This window comes from Anthonomus grandis, chromosome 4 (assembly GCF_022605725.1).
Source record: "Anthonomus grandis grandis chromosome 4, icAntGran1.3, whole genome shotgun sequence".
NCBI classification, from domain to species: Eukaryota; Metazoa; Arthropoda; class Insecta; order Coleoptera; family Curculionidae; genus Anthonomus; species Anthonomus grandis.
Window position 1 is genome coordinate 20102770 of NC_065549.1, and position 18310 is coordinate 20121079.

The 18310-nt window shown below is 31.9% G+C and overlaps 2 protein-coding genes across 2 annotated transcripts in view; both read left to right on the forward strand.

Annotated features, from left to right (window-relative positions):
* The window catches only part of LOC126734782 (zinc finger protein 608), a 171146-nt gene extending 168955 nt beyond the window's left edge, over nt 1–2191 (forward strand). The window contains exon 13 of the mRNA XM_050438505.1: nt 915–2191. Coding sequence (XP_050294462.1) covers nt 915–979 — 65 coding nt within the window. The 3' untranslated portion in view covers nt 980–2191. The remainder of the gene's footprint in view (nt 1–914) is intronic.
* A 3198-nt stretch (nt 2192–5389) lies between these two features.
* On the forward strand, nt 5390–14189 carry LOC126734791 (neuronal acetylcholine receptor subunit alpha-6-like). The gene is made up of 9 exons (XM_050438528.1): nt 5390–5555; nt 7024–7202; nt 7262–7306; nt 7437–7549; nt 7613–7814; nt 12883–13075; nt 13153–13305; nt 13357–13532; nt 13981–14189. Exons 1-9 carry the CDS (start codon nt 5507–5509, stop codon nt 14146–14148), a joined length of 1278 nt encoding a protein of 425 aa, XP_050294485.1. The 5' UTR covers nt 5390–5506; the 3' UTR covers nt 14149–14189.
* The last annotated feature ends 4121 nt before the right edge of the window (nt 14190–18310 follow it).

Consider the following 18310-nt stretch of genomic DNA (forward strand, 5'->3'; position numbering starts at 1 on the left):
GGTGTTCTTGAAGGAATGAAGCAAATACATGCAGTACAAGATTTTTTATTTTGTTATTTAGCGAACGATACTAATCGCGTATGTAGTTAAGTGTCGTCAATGAATCACTGATACCAGCCATCTAAATTATTATTTGCCATGAAAAAAAACAATTAATGATCTAAAACTGATATAACCTAACCCTTTTCAGATTTTTTAAGAAGTCAAAATATACCAATGTTAAGACAAATCCAACTCTGCATAAACCTAATATAAATCTTTAATTTTGTTACACGAGAACCCGAGGGGTTTTCAAAACATCTACTCTACCCATTTTAATTGCACGAAAGTTTAACTCATTAATCCGAAATCCTTTCGGGCGACCTTTTTTTTACATTGGTGTTCAATCTACACTTATTTTTTTTCTGTCTTCCTATACCAGTCTAGTTCAAAATTAAGGTTAAAGCAGTAATTTACCCAACGAGTGTGAAAAGCGAAACTTCATCAGGCGAAATTCGGACAACCGATCATAGATGGAAAAGATACTTGGATGCGTTAGATGTGTACAAACCATTTTTATATCTGCCATTCTATAACGAACTTTATATATTTATAACATGCAAAAGACATTTTTTTTTCTTAAAATTTTCTCTATCGCTACTAACATTGGAAAATTTAAATGTGATTATGTAGTATGTTTTATTTACAGATAGTTTTGTCGTTGTATTTTGCGATTTAGGATCAACTTCTTTTAATATTACCTTTAAAATTAAATCATAGGACAACCTTTTTATTATAAATATAAGCAATTTTCATTTCTATTATAAAAATTATTAGTATATAATTATAAAGCAATTTACATATCTGCTTTACACATCAAGCTGTCAACTTGTTTGTCATGTGTTATATAATTACAATGTTTTTTTTTCTTTTAGCTGCGGTGTTAGCTAGTCAACAAGCGGCGGCAGTAACAGTGATAAACCCTTATCCGACCAAGTGAAAATGATCGACAATTCCGACAATGGAACAAAAGAAATGTGACAAAAAACGAACTGAAAAAATACAGTGTTAGAGTGACTTTTGAAGCATTCCAAAAAATATATAGATGTGTCTCGTTTATAAATATAGTTTGCACCTGCTCGTTTATTTCGGATATATATGTTAGAGATATTATTGCTAACATTTCGCTGGTTTAGGACGTACCGCCGTCTGTAGAACATCGACAAAGTCGCGAATGACACAATGTTGGTAATTTAGCTTTAAACTACTGGATGTTTCTTGGGCTGCGGTACGTGATAATGACCTAAAAAAATATATAAGATGAAACAGTTATAATTATTTATAGGAACACAGCTGTTTTGCAATGCAAACGTGTCATTGTAAATTGATTTATTTTTCATGTATATAGTGTATTAAAGGCATAATGTCTTTATCAAAAAAGTCATATGATAATATTATTAGTGAAATAAAAAAGGAAAAACAGTAGTAGACTGAATAATTTTACCTTTTAATTAGGGTACGTGTATTTTTTAATGTAAAATTTTTTTGTCTCCGATTTTTTTACATATATTTGCTTGGTGATTGGTACATGCGGCAAAAGTACAAAATTCGCTCATATTAAAAGTTTATATGTTTTTTTTTGACGCTATAAACTTACAAAGTCTTTATCAAATATGAATTAAAAATTATGCATTTAAAGAAATAAACTAAGTGGACGCATGTACCCAAATAGTAAAACAAAGGCCCGTCTCAGTTTTATTGAAGCGGCATTTTTGTAATTTTAATTTAATTTACGAATTGCAGTCTGTACACTTTGTAATGTTCTGTATGTATGTAAGGAACCATGACAAATTTATTATTTATAACTTTTGAAGATTTTTCTTTGGTTGTAAATTAAGCTCAATTGTTTGTGCATGTTCGAAACTTTTTTGTTTGTACGTTGTTGTTATACATACGGGATTTTTTGTATATTAAAACTAAATTTTGTTATAATTATTCTTAATAAATGTTTATTTATATCTTATCTTGTAGAAGTATCCTTAGTTGTAGTGTATATTGTTGTGATAAATAATGTTTAAAGGCGGCATAAAAGTTCAGCATAAACGACAACTTTAACGTGCTAAAATATTTAGTTAAGCAGAAAATTACCTCTTGTACAGACTACATGAGGCTTCGATGTAAAGTTGCTTAATAAAAATGATTGATAGAATAACATGTTTTTTTTTTAATTTATACCTACCTATTTGACGACCCTATTTGATTATTAATAAAATATATCAACTTAGAAAATCCTATCTTTATTATACTGCTTTAAATATTATATTTTTTGTGTGGTTTGACAAGTACTTTTTAAAAATGGCAGAAAATGATACGTAATTATCTTTAAAAACTGATGAAATAAACGTAGACATTGAAAGTATTGCAACCCAAATTGCAATAATTTCAATTTATAGTAAGCATTTTTTTAGATTTAGTTGAATATGGGGTAAAATAAAACATTACTTGGTTAATTTGGATACCTACTAATATTTGCTTGTTTGTACATTGTCCAAAAGTATACTCTTAATGGACATCTTAAAGACATATCAATATTCCGTTTAATGATTCATTTCATGACCTTTCGTTGTACAGGTCTTAATTAAGAAATATAACCCTGAAGAAGGCCTAATATTTATATAACTCGGAAGGTTGGCATAAAGAGAAATTTAAAAGACCTGAAGATTTATTTGTCTCCATAACCAACTAAAAAACCAAAAACAATTAACTGGGTCACTAAAATAATTTTTTTTTCTTTTCTAGTCCCTCTATGCTAATTACTGATAGTCGTGTTTCTGATGAGGTGAGATCTAGTAAATCCTGAGGTATGTTATATTGCAACTGATTGATACCAGACTTCAAAAGCCGAAAAGCGCTTCTTATTTCGAATTTACGATTGTATGAGAACTTATTGCCCTTACCAGAGGTGGGAGGGTTTGGGGAGGAATCAGCCTAGGTAGTAGATACTTTAGTATGCCACCACGGCCAATTGCTTTACTTTCAAGGCCTATATAACATTATATCCGACGATATAATTAATGGCCGCTCCATACCCACGCCAATATCAGTATTCTCCTGTGTCCCACATCTTGGTCGGATACATCTGGGCTATAATGTGTAGAATGGTAGCACACACTTTCTTTGTTCAGTTTTTAGACATCATTCAATTATGTGAGCTATTTCTTTCATTGTTCTCTTTAATTTCTCAGCTACTTTCACAGTATTGTAGCCGATTTATTCGCTTATGCCAAAAATAATAGTTTAAAAAAATTTCAAGAACACGCTTTGATTGTCAATCGACCTCTAAAGTAGAAAATAATTTTTAATTAAATTTGAATTTTTTAAAGAGTTTTTATTACAGTAGTAGAAGGTCGGACAATCAATCATAATTAATTACCTTAAGTAAAAATCATAATAAAATTTAAGTTATTAACAGAATAATTCAAAATCAAAGTAAAAACAGTGTAAGAAGCGAAAAAGATGTATTAATACCCACGCATGTATAAGGAATAAACAAGGTGATACTGCAACTACCCAAAAGACATTTTGGAATTAAAAAAAGGATTTATTAATCCTGACAGTCCTAATAAGGGTAATGGGAAACTGTTATCAAATTATTCCATTGTCATCGGTCCTTGATACGTCTGCGAAGTTTCAAGTTGATCAGACTTTAAAAACCACTGAAAATTAAGCTCAAAGATTCCGGTTGTATACATTCATACATGCATACAATCCGAGTTAATAAAAGCGTGTTACAAAAGATTTTCAGAAGATATCTAAACTTTTGACAGCATTTTCTACATGGATATCATTGAAGAACCTTGTACGCATTCTTTGTCGTTTCATTAATTCGGTTATTAATTTAAAAAATCATACGTACTGTGGATTTTGAGCGTTTGTTTTGCTCTGCCTTTAATTCGCCTTTAATTTTATCGGTGGTTGTAGTAAACAAAGTAAAGTAAGTCCTAACATTTTTCCTTGAGGACTACGCACTGACAAGCTCCTTGAGCCTATTTCTTTATTGCACACACCCATTTTTCAGGATTCGATATCTCTAACGGTTTTCTCTAAATGTGTGATTTTGGGAAGCTTTTCTTAGCCTGTCCTTGCAAAAACTATAAGATTGCGTAGCCTTCCTAGAAATTCTATAGGAATATTTTTATACAATCAGATTTGTGAAATAACAGAATAATTAAGGTAAATGCTGTTGCCCTGCAATGTTACTGTGTCATCTGACGAGAAATTTCTCAGATTTAGTGGTTTTTTTTTGTGAAGGTTGACGGGCTTTTACAAAAAAGGCCTTAAAGACTTTGTAGGATACTAGATCAGTAGATTACTATAATTTATGGTTAAAGAAGTTCCTTTATTTTTAGGCTATGACAGAGTATATCCTTATTATCAGGAATTGACCCTTATTACATTGCCAAATACGTGGTCCATAAGAACAGAGAAAAGTTGACGGTCGTTGATATTGTTGGTTCCGGACTTAGGTTAGGAAGGTTTAAGCTATTTAAGTCTGCTATAGCAGAACAGCATCAAGTGCTCCTGTAGTGCAAGTTTCCACCATCTTTATCTTCTACTCCAAGTGTTGGAAGATTACTCATTCAAAGATCAATTACATTTTTCGTCTGTTTTCTAGTTTAAAATGACAATCATCCATCTGCAAGCTGGGATTGTGCTCATATATATTTCCTGATCCATCGAGTATTTCTTCGATCCTTGCATTCACTAGCCAAAAACTCTTCCATTAAAGATGTCTTTATTTTTTTTAACAACTTGGTCAGAATAAATTCTCAAATCACTCCCAAAGTTTGGGCCAAAAACGATGATAAATAGACCAAAGCAAAGTGAGTTGAATTTTTTTTCTTGGACCAGCACACCACAGTCAGCAGCCAAAACTTAAAATAATTACAGTAGACAGAAATATTGTTCAGAATTCTTGCCGTAGTTAAGTAATATTTAAGTTTATAAAAAATAAATAAAATGTATTTGTGACAAAAATTTTGTTTCATTCTCAAATTAATTTCCGCTTCCACTAGTACTAAATATGGGTACCTATACAATATCAGCCGATGCAATATTGAACGGTGATGAAACTCAAATTAACCACAGGTATTATCTAAAAAACAATGGTTTAGTTTGGGCTATTATTAAATTAATATGGGACATAAAACGACATTTCCTCAGCAGAAATTACAGCGGCTTTCTGGTACGTCAGTTCAAAATTTTCATTTTTTTTATTTGGTACAGTCAAGTTGGTCCTTTCGTGATCAATGTTATCTACTCGTAGTACAGTATTAGTTTTCATTGAAAATAGAATATTGTAATATGATATGAATATAGTAATTAACAGCGGTAGGTGGAAAAAAGCCGTCATCATTATATTTCTAGTCCATTAAACTAAAGAAATTTGGGGGGCGTACGTATAAGTTTACTAAAAAACATACTTTAGTAGATTTTTCATTTTGTGTGGCTCTTTCAACTGTGAAACATGGGGTGGAGTATATTTGTGTGGTGGGTCGCTCTTGGATGTTTATCTGGTAAGTTAGTAAAATTAAAATAACTAAAAAATATTTATCACGAAACACGAATTAAAACAAAATTCATAATTTTTTAGAACATTTTTGGATATTTTCCATTTATTTCTATAACTTTATTAGCTTGATTTTTTAACTCAGCATGCAATCCTGGTGGTTTTCAATACTCACCCTTCGTCAAAACATACAATTTTTAATGTTTCTGGAATGGTGATGATTGGTATGCATGATCAGAATTATACAATCATAATTTTTGCCTTTAACTTCCTTTCTCTAAATATTCTTATATATTGGTACCTTTTAAAGTAGTAGTAGTAGTCTTTGGTATTGGGAATTCACCACGATTTATAATTTCAAAGAAGACTTCATATATTTCCAATTTAAATCTCATACAACTGCGCCGGTACCATATTTCCTTGCAATAAATGCAGAAGATTTTCAATGTAGCATCTATAAGAAAGGGAACTATGGACATGTTTTCATATGTTACTATAAAAGACTATTTTTGCCTAAAATGCTGGCCCACACTTACCAACTGAGTATGTTGTGTTCATTAATGAGACACTATTAAAACTTCCATTGACTGTACTGAAAGCTGTGACGACCAATTAAAGAAAAATATTATTCATTATTTATTTGTAAATAAAATATGGCCAGCAAGTTGAATATTTTGATCATTTTTCCCATAATGACTTGACAAAAGTCTATACGTCGCACTAGGTCTTCTTTAAGAATGTTGTAAATTTTTTATATTTTATAGATCTTATCCCCAATATTGTTCCTGCAAGTCTAAATATTTATCTCCACAACCCTTCTCTCAATAATTTTAAGGGGAAGGCTTTGAATGACCTTTCAGCTATTGAAAGGTCATCGGCATTTTCAATATGCGCATTGTAAGCTGACCAACCGTCTTCAGACATCAATATTGTATTACGTACTTTACTTATTTACGTCGTTTGTACTTGTTTTCCTCGAATCATGTTATACATCCCATACTTTCGTATAATTAATAACAGAAGTATTATCTGTCTTGAAAAGGTCTTCTTTATAGATTAAACCGAGGCTCGGTCAAAAGCCTTTTTTCTAGCTCTTATCTCGCCTATATCTAAAAAGAATCTAGAATACATGAATGATACCTTTTCTACTACCTACTCTATACTCGTACTAACTACTAAGTTCAACTCAAATTTATTTTAGAGAATTGTGGAGAAAAACTGGCAGGAATGTACCATCAGAATGCGTGATCTAATATATGCGTTATTTACTATGCAAAAATATATTTTCCCTCTCAATATTTTTCCTTCCTCTTCAAATTTGTGCTGGCCGAATCGAGGAAACATTTTTATTATCTCGCGAAATTAAGGCTTTACCCACGATTTTATGTTGCATATTATTGCATGGATGTTTTGGCACCCAAGAAAGAAATAGATTTTTAAAGCAAACTCGTTATTTATAAATCTATATTTTTTAGTGAAAGTTTATCCTCTCTCTGCTTTTTATGAAGAGTGCCCTACAGCCTCTTCTTCTACACCATTGTATCGATTAAAATCAAGCATTTTATGCGATTATGACAGCTACCTCAGACCTGTCAAGGATCATCGAAATGTAACTACGGTATCTTTTAGGCTTGTGTTAAAATATTTTGAATATGTAAGTAGTATTAAAATATATATAAATACTGTAATCTCATTAAAATTTTTTACGTATAGGACCACTTTAGTCATACATTGAGCGTAGATGCGTGGTTTACTGCTGTAAGTCAATTATATTATTCTATATATGTACACTGTTATAAAACATAAATTAAAATTATTTTTTAAATTGGACTATTTGGTATATTTAAAATCATCAACGGCAATAATTACTAGCATAATTTAATTTTAGTTTTGGTTAGACCATCACTTAACATGGAACCCAGACGATTTTGAAGGAATCAAGACTATCCATCTCTCCTCTTCGAATGACATTTGGGTGCCAGATATATCAGTTTATAACAGGTTTGTACAAGTTACCCTAGATTGTTATCACCCTAAATGATGTTTAATATACGGTATTTATAGAAAAGACCAGTCAGTTGAACCTAATGTAATAGGACACACCACTTGTTCGGTGACATATAAAGGTATTGTGCTGTGCGTACCTCCTGTACATTTTGACACTCTATGCGTACCCAATTTGAAAAAATACCCATATGACACACAAACTTGTACTATAAGATTTGGATCGTGGGTTCAGAAGGGAGAAGATTTAAATATTAGAGAGGTAAATATGATTAGAAAACATATAAAATTTGTATTGTGCATTGTATATCTTATTAATTTGTTATTACTTATAAGCGTTTGTAGTTATCAGAATCGATAAAAGTTTATTAACAAAGTTATGTGCAAATAGAAACGTATCATCCATTTTTCTCTAAGAGACCAAACGAAAACAAAACCAAGGTAAGAACACAAAGTCACGGTCTCATCAAATCCATATAATTTTTTAAAAGCTACACTGTTTCGCTCCTATCGGAGCATCATCAGGCCTAGACCTACCCACCCTTTGTGTTGTTTTTAAAGTTATGTGCTACTGATGAATGGGTTTCTTCGGGGAAAACGCTTTAGACATCCGTAATAAGTATTAGTGGATATATCCGAGCGACCCAATGCGATTAATTTCTGATTTTTTCTGATGCACTTCGTGAGTTTTTAATTCATAACTGTCCCGTAAAAGCGAACGAAATTTTAATGACGAGATATAGAATAAGAAGAACGAACCATGTACTTTCGGTTAGGATAGCTTCTACCTAAGTCAACTGCCTGTAGTTTTTTTCAACAGTTTGCAGCATCTCAATCCCAAGTTTTAAAACTATGTATCATCATTAGCGTTTAAGGTGAAATTACTAGATGTTTCCAATGTGTTATTTGCAATTATCTTGGGATCAGGTTATCTAATCTTGGAGTATGTGTATAAGGAGATTTATTATCTATGTCTAATATCTATATTATTATTTTTAAGATGGGTTTTAAAAAAATATATATTTCTTAAGTTCAATTTATTCTACGTCACCGCGGAAACGTTGTGGCTTGTAATAATTGTTTTCAAATTTCATTGTAATATATATAATAATTATATTTTTTTCTTTAAACCAGGTTTTCTTACCAGGAACTGCAAAATATTGCTGGCCTAGAGGGTGTTTTTAAGGCTGCAGCATTTAAAAAAAAGTTTTTTAAGATTCGTTGGATTTTTATCTTCAGTTTGTTGTTTCTAGATATACTAGGTTGACTTAGCCTGGGACCTTATTTTTGAGAAGTCAGTCTATCTTTCTATGGAAGTTTTTTTTTCTGTGGTCAGATGACTTAGATTATAATAGTATTTTGGAACTTTTCGCATTAATATTCGCTTTTCGCAAATAGATAACGAATATTTATCACCACATCTATTTGCCAGATGAAGACAATTAAAATCTGTTGTTAAAATTTGTATCTTTACACAATATAGCTGATCCCAAACCAATCTCCTTCAATGCATATTTTCCAATGAAAATGTAATTGTTTTTTTCGTATGAATTATCTTAGAGACTTGCAATTAAAGAAATATAATATATATTACGTATTTAAGGTTTTTTTTCACTTCGCAAAGTACTGTACTGCCCATTTTCTCTTAATAATTGGATCTTGATTTCTTATATCTTTACAGTCAAAAGCATAATTTACCAGCTAAAATTCAATAATATTTAAAAAATGCATATTTCGTCAAGAAAAAGGTATTTTGTAACAAAATGAAGGAATGAAAAACAATAACCTCAAGAAAAGTAAGGAACGTTTAAGACGGTTTAGATGACAGAATTTGGCCACTTAGCTAATACTTCCTTAAATATAATGTTCCTAAACTGCAAGACGAAAATTAAAATGAGACACAGTGTACCGACGTTCAGATATACAACAGAGGAACTTGGAAGCACATTGCATGTATAATCACAATGGTAATTTTTTATTCCACATCGCAAGCCGCGTCTCGCCCGAGCTAACTTTCACCTAGCGGGTACCAGCTCAACCCAAAATATATTATACAAAATATATCAAGCAAAGTCTATATACTTAGAACATTGAAAGACTAGAATTAGTTTACAACAATTTACCATAGATTAATTATTACTTCTTAAATACGAAGACTTATTGGCGTAAACGACAATACAACACTGAAGTCGTCGACTGAGAGCTCCCACTGAATGTAGTGAACGCGAAAATGGGTTTGTGATGTCATAACATCGAGAAATTTGATTATGGCCTCAAATTTAAATTTCGCTTTACTGTACTGTACGCTTAAAATTAGTGGAAAACGTGTGGTTTTTTCGGTCCTAAACTATAGTTAAACTATAGTAGGCAGATTGAACAAGTGTTAAACTAGGACATTTTTATTAAGACTTTATTTATTTTATATCCACGTTAAAAAAAATTCGCTATAAAGGTAAAAAAAATGTAATAAAATCATCAAGGAATTATCGCTACTCAATGCAGCAGTAATGTTTTTTAGTAGATTGTACAGTAAAAATAAATAATTAAGTATTAAAGAAATTGAGAGATACCATAGAATGACCTACTAGATCTGCCGGTCTTACTCCTTTGCATTTTTTTATGGGTTTATTTAAAAACCAAAGTCTTTGACACAAAGCCTTAAGATCTTGGAAAGAGAATTGTTACCGCATGTCAGTTAGTCACGCCCGAAATGCTTGCTAATGTGCTCAAACTTTTAGAACAACAATTGTAGTTTTGTATGAAGGTCAGCGCAGGCTATTTTCAACATTTAATAAAAAAGATATTTTTTGATACTTTTTTTCATTTAAAATTACGTTTCTTTATTTATCCACATTTATTCATATTTCTTGAGAACGAATTGATGACATAAAAAAAATAAAAATAGGGCTATGTAGAGAATAAAATCTCTTCCTATTACTATAAGATGTAGGGATGACGTCAGAGAAACGTAACTTTTGTCAATACGTATTCTTCAATATTAAATTTGACGTCTTCGGGCCGTTTTTGGCTAAACAATCCATTTTTCAAGATTCCCATGGTAAACTGTTTTGTCTCGGACACCCTTAGATTTGTTTTCTATTGTTTACATTAAATTTATTCCTGATACATTTTTGCAAAGAACCATATATTTATTTCAATTTTCATTATTCTAATAAAATCAGACAGGTTTTTTTTCCGCTCTGCATACCACAGTATCATCTGCAAACAAATTTATACAAGAACTCGCCAAAACTATTTATTTAATCACAGCAACAATGTTTTAATAATAGAAGCAAGAAATGATATTATAGTCATTATACAAAAAAAAACATAACAAAATATACTGAAAGAAGTTTTTTTCTGCAGAGTAGTCCACTAATGTAGGAGCTCTAAACATTTGTGCCAGCCTCTGGAGTCTATAACTACAGAGGCTGGCACTGAACTTAGTGGTGATTTCTTTTTCTTTTCTAACCCTACTTCCCGAGTGTGTATTGATTTAGAATTAGAACTGGAAGTGTCGGCGCACGGCTGTTCGCTTCTCCCGCGATGCATTCGGCATTATCTGGCCTGGTGAACAGGATTAGCTAACCACTGGCTAGGGAGAAAAGGGGCTTGGGAGGAACGGAAAGGACAAAGAACAATTGACTGGGAGAAAGGTGAGACCACGAAGTCTAGAACTATCAGGAGATTCAATAAGTACTAGTTTGCTCACCTGCGCCACGCATATGAAATTCGTATCATTTAGCACTCAAAAAAATTGCAATAAAATATAACGTCGAGAAAGCAGACTGAAGTTTCTGCAAACTACTGGATTAGATGAGCGCAGGAGAGATATCGGCCTTGATAGAGCGAGTGGTGGGGACCGTGGGGAAACGTTCGTGCGCATCAATTTCTGTCTCGCTGTATACACAGCTCTCAACTACATAGTTGGGTTTTTTAGAATATGCAAAAAGTTTGGTTATACTTATTATTCTCCCTCTCCTGCCAGCTGTAATATGTCGTGTCTATTTTAACAGTGTCCATCGCGGCTACCAAACGATTTTGGAAGAAATTTGGGCATGACGTCATTACAAGAACCAAACGGTGATACCATCCGGTGTTGCCAACATAAAACAAAACAAGCCCTACAAAATTTCCGACCAAGAGATGACTATTGACTAAAAAAAAAGGACAGAAGTTAATGGTATGCCAGGGAGTTTGGGAGCTTAATATTTGCAACTGCACCAAAGCGTACCCTTTGGCGCTAGTTGAATTCTTTGAAAAATAAATTTAAATTATCGATATTGCAGCTGTACACTACCAGCTGAGCCACGTTCTGAAATACGCGATATAATTGAATTCAATAAAACGCGGAAGATTTAAATTTATCGCGTACGGGTCCCATACAATGAACAACCATAGTAAAATCTTTAGTGTTGTGGCGAATTCGCTATTCTTTTGAGCATTACGTCCCTATTTGATCTATTTGAAAATAAGCGAAAAAATTAACTCAAAATTTTGAGGATCTTTTGTTTTACTCCATTCGAGTTTATTTCTAATCTAATCTAGTCCAATAATTCTTAAATACAATCGTTCACTTAAGGTATAATAGATTTTTTTTTATACAACCAGAAGCAAGATTTTATCTATCAAACTCTGAGCTCGGTTCTTTTTTGCGATATCCTGCCTAACTTTCCGTTTACTAAAAAGAAAGAAAAAACAAATTCTTAAATAATGTTCTTTCTTTTTCGACTATCAGTATATCGATTTACTAACAATAAGAAAAATGTTAGATTAAGAGAAAATCGGTCCAAATAAGATATGGTACATGAACACAATTAAAAGAAAAATTTTCTTGGCTGATTTTTTAAACCAATTTTAGAATAGTTGGGATGTTTATGACTCTTTAATTATCATCGAACATTTTGCTTTTCCCAAATACATATAACAAAATAGACCAAAAAACCGCAATTTTACAAAAAATTAAAAAAAAAATCTTATTAAATTTATCATTGATTTTATTACTACTTTTTTAAATTTTATGGTTTTCAAATGGGTCTTTCTACATGTGACCTTAATATGCTTAATCTAACTTAGGTTATTATCCAATTATATCTCAATTTTTTTTTATTTTAGGTTAACTATGGATCTAAATTACATCAATTTTTAACCCGATAAAATGAGTTTTTTCTATGTTCAGTAGAAGCATGTTTTTTTACACAAGTTATGCATTTTTGCAGTATTCACATTTGCTATCTGATATCAGCAAGCAGCTGAAATATGATCGAACTGTATACTGGAAATTTCATACTATTCCTTATGGAATATATATCTGTTATTATGTATTTCAGATTAAACCTATGGTGGATACAGAGGACTTAGAAAATAACGGAGAATGGGAATTGGTATCTTTTAAAAGCATTAGGCACAAGGGAGATAACTATACCTGTTGCCCTAACAGCACTTTCCCTTCAATAGAGGTATCTTTGGAAATTAAAAGAAATAGTCACACTCACTCTATTAACCTTGTTTTGCCTCTACTTGGTATGTATACAATACCAAAATATTGGTTTTTCACTACTTCTTTCTAATTTATTTAATACTTATTATTATTCTTTCAGTGTGTATTTTACTGACTATTACCACAATGGCAATGAATCCATCGAACAAAGATCGATTCATCCTAAGTTGCGTATCATTTATTAGTCATATCATACATGTCCAGAATTTGTCTTACTCGTTGCCAATTACTGGGGAAAACATGCCAAGTATTTGTAAGTAAGAATAAAAATTATTTAAACAATCCATTTCACACAACTTTTCAGTAACAATATCACGGGATTCAACTCTGCTAACAGGAATTAGTGTGGCAGTAACAGTTCTTCTCAGAAATTTAATGCAGAATAAGAACAGTAGCCCGACTTGGATGGCATCTGCAACTTCGGTTTTAATTGGCTCTCGACCTGGACAACTCATTTTTTTGCCAGATAATTCTTTAAAGGTTTGTTATGTAAAATTATCTTAAAGCTTTTAGTATACTCATATTTTTTGTAGAATTAAACAAAACAGATTTTATTAGCGTTAGTAAAACCAATAATGGAGGTGTTTATAATCCCATATTTTACGTCATCATAAACGATTGTAAATAACTCATTTTAGCTTTTAATCCTTAAAAAGTGTCTGACAGTGAAATAACTTTCTTATTATGTGTGATAAGCATTTATCAAAGCAACTTTTTTTGCCAAGTCATGTACAATGAGTACATGAATTGTACTCGTTTTAAGGACATTAATAAAAAGTGACATTGACAAAAATAAAAATGGGCTTTCATGGAGTAATTGATTACACCTCACGTTTTTGCTTTGCGCAATCCTTATAGATCTAAAAATAATTAAATTTTTAATTACATAAAACAAATGAATCATTTTTGTTCTATTATCGGTTTTAAGGGAGCGGCAGCGGCGCAAAAACAAGAAGATGGCGATACTATTATCAGCTCAAACATAGAAATCCCCGCAAGTGGAGCTTCTGACTGGCACATTTTTGCTAAATTTTTAGATGTACTTTTGTTTGTTAGTTATCTATTGGTATATTTTATTATATTAATAAGGTTTTAAATAAAGATAAGACTAGATCGGATTAATCCGATTTTATCTAAGTCGTAGTAGTTTTATTAAATGAAAATGACAAATACATTAATATACAGATTTCGAAAGAGGTAATTTCCCATATATGCTAGAGAGGAAAATGGTAAGTAAAAACGTAAGTAAAAACATCAAAATCGCATTTTTGTAAAAATAAGGGCGGCGAAAGTTCAAACTTTCGTCACTTAATATACGTATGTCTGGAAGTAATAAAATTTAAAAAGTTTAAAATATATGTGTCTACTTTTTAGAGTCAGAAGGAATCTTAATTGCTATTAATAAACTAGTTGATATGATGTCACTACTAGTTGATATGATGTTAATAGTTCTTCCTCGGCATAAAACGTCTATGGTTGAACAAAGCTTTTCTATACCTTGTACAACTATATTCCCGACTACTTAAGTAATCTGATTTTAACTATAGATATAATGACCTTAATTAATTACGAATTTTAAAAGAAAAATAAAAACTTTATATTTTAAATCATAACATTTAATTAATTAGGTATTATACATTTAAGTATTGAGCCCGGATGTTATGGTTAGGTTTTTGATGCTGGACTTTTTTGTAGGGCAAAAGAACCTCTTACTTATGGATAATTCAGTATATCTGCTATTATACTTGCGACTATATATAAATATGAATGTATTTTTTGTTTATTGGCACACATATATTAACTTGATGTTTAACTCTTAAGTTAAGTCTGTGTGTTATGGATATGTATTGTCTATAATACAAATATGTCCTACTGTCCTCATGTTTTTATCTTCAAATTCTTTGTTATATAAATAGTTTTTCCCGAAGGTTTTTTCTTCTTATTCTTTAAAATTGTGTTGCCATTTAGTATGCAGAAGCATTAGTAGCTAATGTTCTTATCCTGCATTCTTTTCAGACCAGGCCTATAATTTGAATTGCACTTTATAGGTAAGTTTGTTTAATCCATTTCTTAGATAACATCTTAAAAAAACATCTTAGATCAAAATAATGTTAGCATCCTGCACTATAGTCACGAAAATTACCTGACTGTAATAAACCGGTTCGTTAAGTGAAGATAAATCAGAAAGTTATGAAAAAACTCTCATTGAACTGTCTTAGATGTGGAAATCAATGTATTAACATGCATTTAAAAGTCTAAGGCACAAGTTAAAAAGAGAACACTAGCGTTCCTCTTACTCTATTCTACTAACGATAGTTCGACCCAAATAAACGTATTTTCTTTCTCAACGGCAACCAAGTGGGAATATGAGAATCGATGAAGCATCATCATTCTCTTTTTAACTTAACGCTTTGTCTGTGATTTTTTGTTTCATATTAATATATAGCTATTTTATTATTAGACTATACGCAGTCATCACCCCTTCGATCCCAAGTCCCCAGAGAAAAAAAATTATTAATAATATTAGGCAAATTTTTTTAAAGCAAAATAGATTAGATAAGATTAGATTAGATTAGATTAGATATTTTATTTGGTATAAACATTAATAGTTGGTGGCAATATTCAGTCGACCTATGTAGTTTTATAGCAGCCATTTGCAAAATAAGCTATATCATGGCTCGTGTTTAATTAGGTAACTGTGACGCTGTTCAATTACTTTTTGTATGGAAAGATTTTCAATTCATTCAATAAACAGTTTTAGATATAGGGAATATACTCTAGTCCGTCAGAACAAGTTTTTTAGAAGAAAAAGTTGAAAATAACCACGTCTACATTCGTCTTCACCACTTCAAGTTCATCCGAATCCAGTCTAGAATAAAGTCTTCCGCGTCATCACAAGCACCCCTGAACTGAAATCAACGAGCACCAGGTCATGTCATTCGGTATAGTCCCGCTCTGCCTAAGCTTCACCAGATGCTTTTTACTATCTCCCAGGCATCGCATCGCCTTGAGACAGAATGAATAGTCTTCTCCACGCGAGGATCGGTCACTTCTTAAGATTCCCACTTTACTTAAAAAGTAATGAGAGTAACCAAACTAAGAGAAAATGATATAAGACCGATGGTCAAATAAAGATGCATAACCCATTCACGGGCACGTCTACATATGCAGACAGACGTGCAGGGATAAGCCTGCATATGAAGACGCAATTTGATCTTCCCCAGAGGACAAGTCTTCAATTGCAGTCATTATTAGCGTGTACTAAGGTTTAGAAAGATCTATTGTGTCCCACTAAATACTACAATAATACTGAGAATCGTCCCACGAAGCGTATAGTATGCATATATGTAACCTGCGCATGTGTTGACAGTCAGTTGATCTTTTCTTCCGGCGAACAAGACGGTGATTAGGGCACTGACTCGCGCACGATTAGGGCATTGTGTGCGGGAGTACCATCCTGCTGAAATCAACAATTTCTAACCATTGCACGCAATAAGTTGTCCTAGGATTCTCCAAATCGCGTTCCAATAAGTTGCGATAATGCTCCGGAAAAAGGAGTTGCTATAAGAAAAAGGCTTATTAAATCTGTTCCAAAAATCCCAATCCACATATCAAAACCAAAACGGTGCTGATGTCTAACCATTCGGTATATTGAAGGATTGTCTCTTGACCAATGGAGAAATATCCCTTTTTCTTCAGTTAAAAATTCTATTATTTCTAACTACACTCTCGTCCGACCAGATAATCGTATGGGAACATGTTTCATCTTCCTGATACTTCCTGGTATACCATTTGTAAAATGTTTTTCGCCTTTCCTTGTAACCTGGTTTAAGGTCTTGACAGATTCTGAATTTGAACGAACGGAATTTCTGTTTTTGCAAAAAGAAATGGGCAGTAGATTTCATTGTTCCATTGGTATTGTCAATTTTTCTAACACATATTTCCGAATTTTCAGTTACAGCTAATACTACATTATTTTCTTATTCTTCAATGCAGGCCTTATTATTTCTTGACAATACTGGTTTCTTGAATGCACTACTGCTTCGAGAGATTCGAAGCCAATCGTCCCAACATTTTTGTACTGGGTTGTTTTCTCTTTAGATAGTTATTTAAATACATGCGACCAGCTTCAAAGGCAACAATAAAATTGATGACATTTTCTCAGCGCCATCATTTCACTGCCTACTACACCAAAACATTCAGAATTTAATAAAAACTCATTTTTTTCAATTAAAATATTGTAGAATCATATTGTGGCATACATAGTTCTACTTGTAATAAAATATGCTATTCTGATATGCTATTCTAATATGGTATACTTTTTTAACACGCCATATAAAAAAATAAATTTTATTTGTACGTAGAATCCATTCTTGAAGTGGAGTGGCTATAATATAGTGGGTTGGGAAGGGCAGGAAGTGGAGAAAAGTCCACCCGCCCTTCCCAACCCGCTATAAAAAAATAAAGTTGATGATTTAGTTGAAACGAAACGTCGCGTCGTACGGAAAATCTCTCAAAGCTGTTTTGTAGAGCTTAAAAAATGGCCACAAGAAAGTATCTTTTGTTTTTCCATATCTCTTTAAATAACGTCGGAAAAAATTAAAACCAAATCAGCAAATTTCGGTTTTTTAGGCATATCGCCGGAAATACTCGGAAATTTAAATCTTTCTAAACAGCACATTGTTATGCTTGAAAATGAACAACTTTTCTCTAATTTAACCATCTTGGTATCTATTTTGTTTTCTAAGATACACATGACAGACATCCTTATCTCGGACACAATGTATATTCTTTGTTTGGAATGTATGGAAAATTATGGCCTAAAAAATTGAGAAGAAATATGGGTCCTTTATTATGAGCTAACCGCAAAGGTACTTAATATAATAAGCTACTAAACATAATAAGTGTTTAAACTACATATATCTTATTGCTTTGGTATCACTACTTACCACTTATATATTATAGATTATTTTGTACGTGACAGATAGAGGCAAAAATTGTTTTAAATAAACCTACAATGACGAATTTTTTCCGGCTAATGAAAGTCGTACGTGATCCGAAGTAATACGAGATAAATACTCCAGAAATATTAATCGCACGGACATTGTTCGTGACTAATAGGGTTTTCTGTGGTAGACATGCATTGTTTCATAGCAAAAATACTATGTAAAAGAGAAATATTTATACAGAAAATAGTACAAAAAATCAACTATCCTCTTATATAAAATTATATAATTTATTCTAAAATACTGAATCGT

Bases quoted from the DNA above. Each gene is read 5' to 3' on its own strand.
- LOC126734791 (XM_050438528.1), top strand. From the start codon at position 5,507: ATGGGGTGGAGTATATTTGTGTGGTGGGTCGCTCTTGGATGTTTATCT. The intron at 5,556-7,023 runs GTAAGTTAGTAA...TATATTTTTTAG, and splicing joins CGCTCTTGGATGTTTATCTG to TGAAAGTTTATCCTCTCTCT. The intron at 7,815-12,882 runs GTAAATATGATT...TATGTATTTCAG, and splicing joins AAGATTTAAATATTAGAGAG to ATTAAACCTATGGTGGATAC.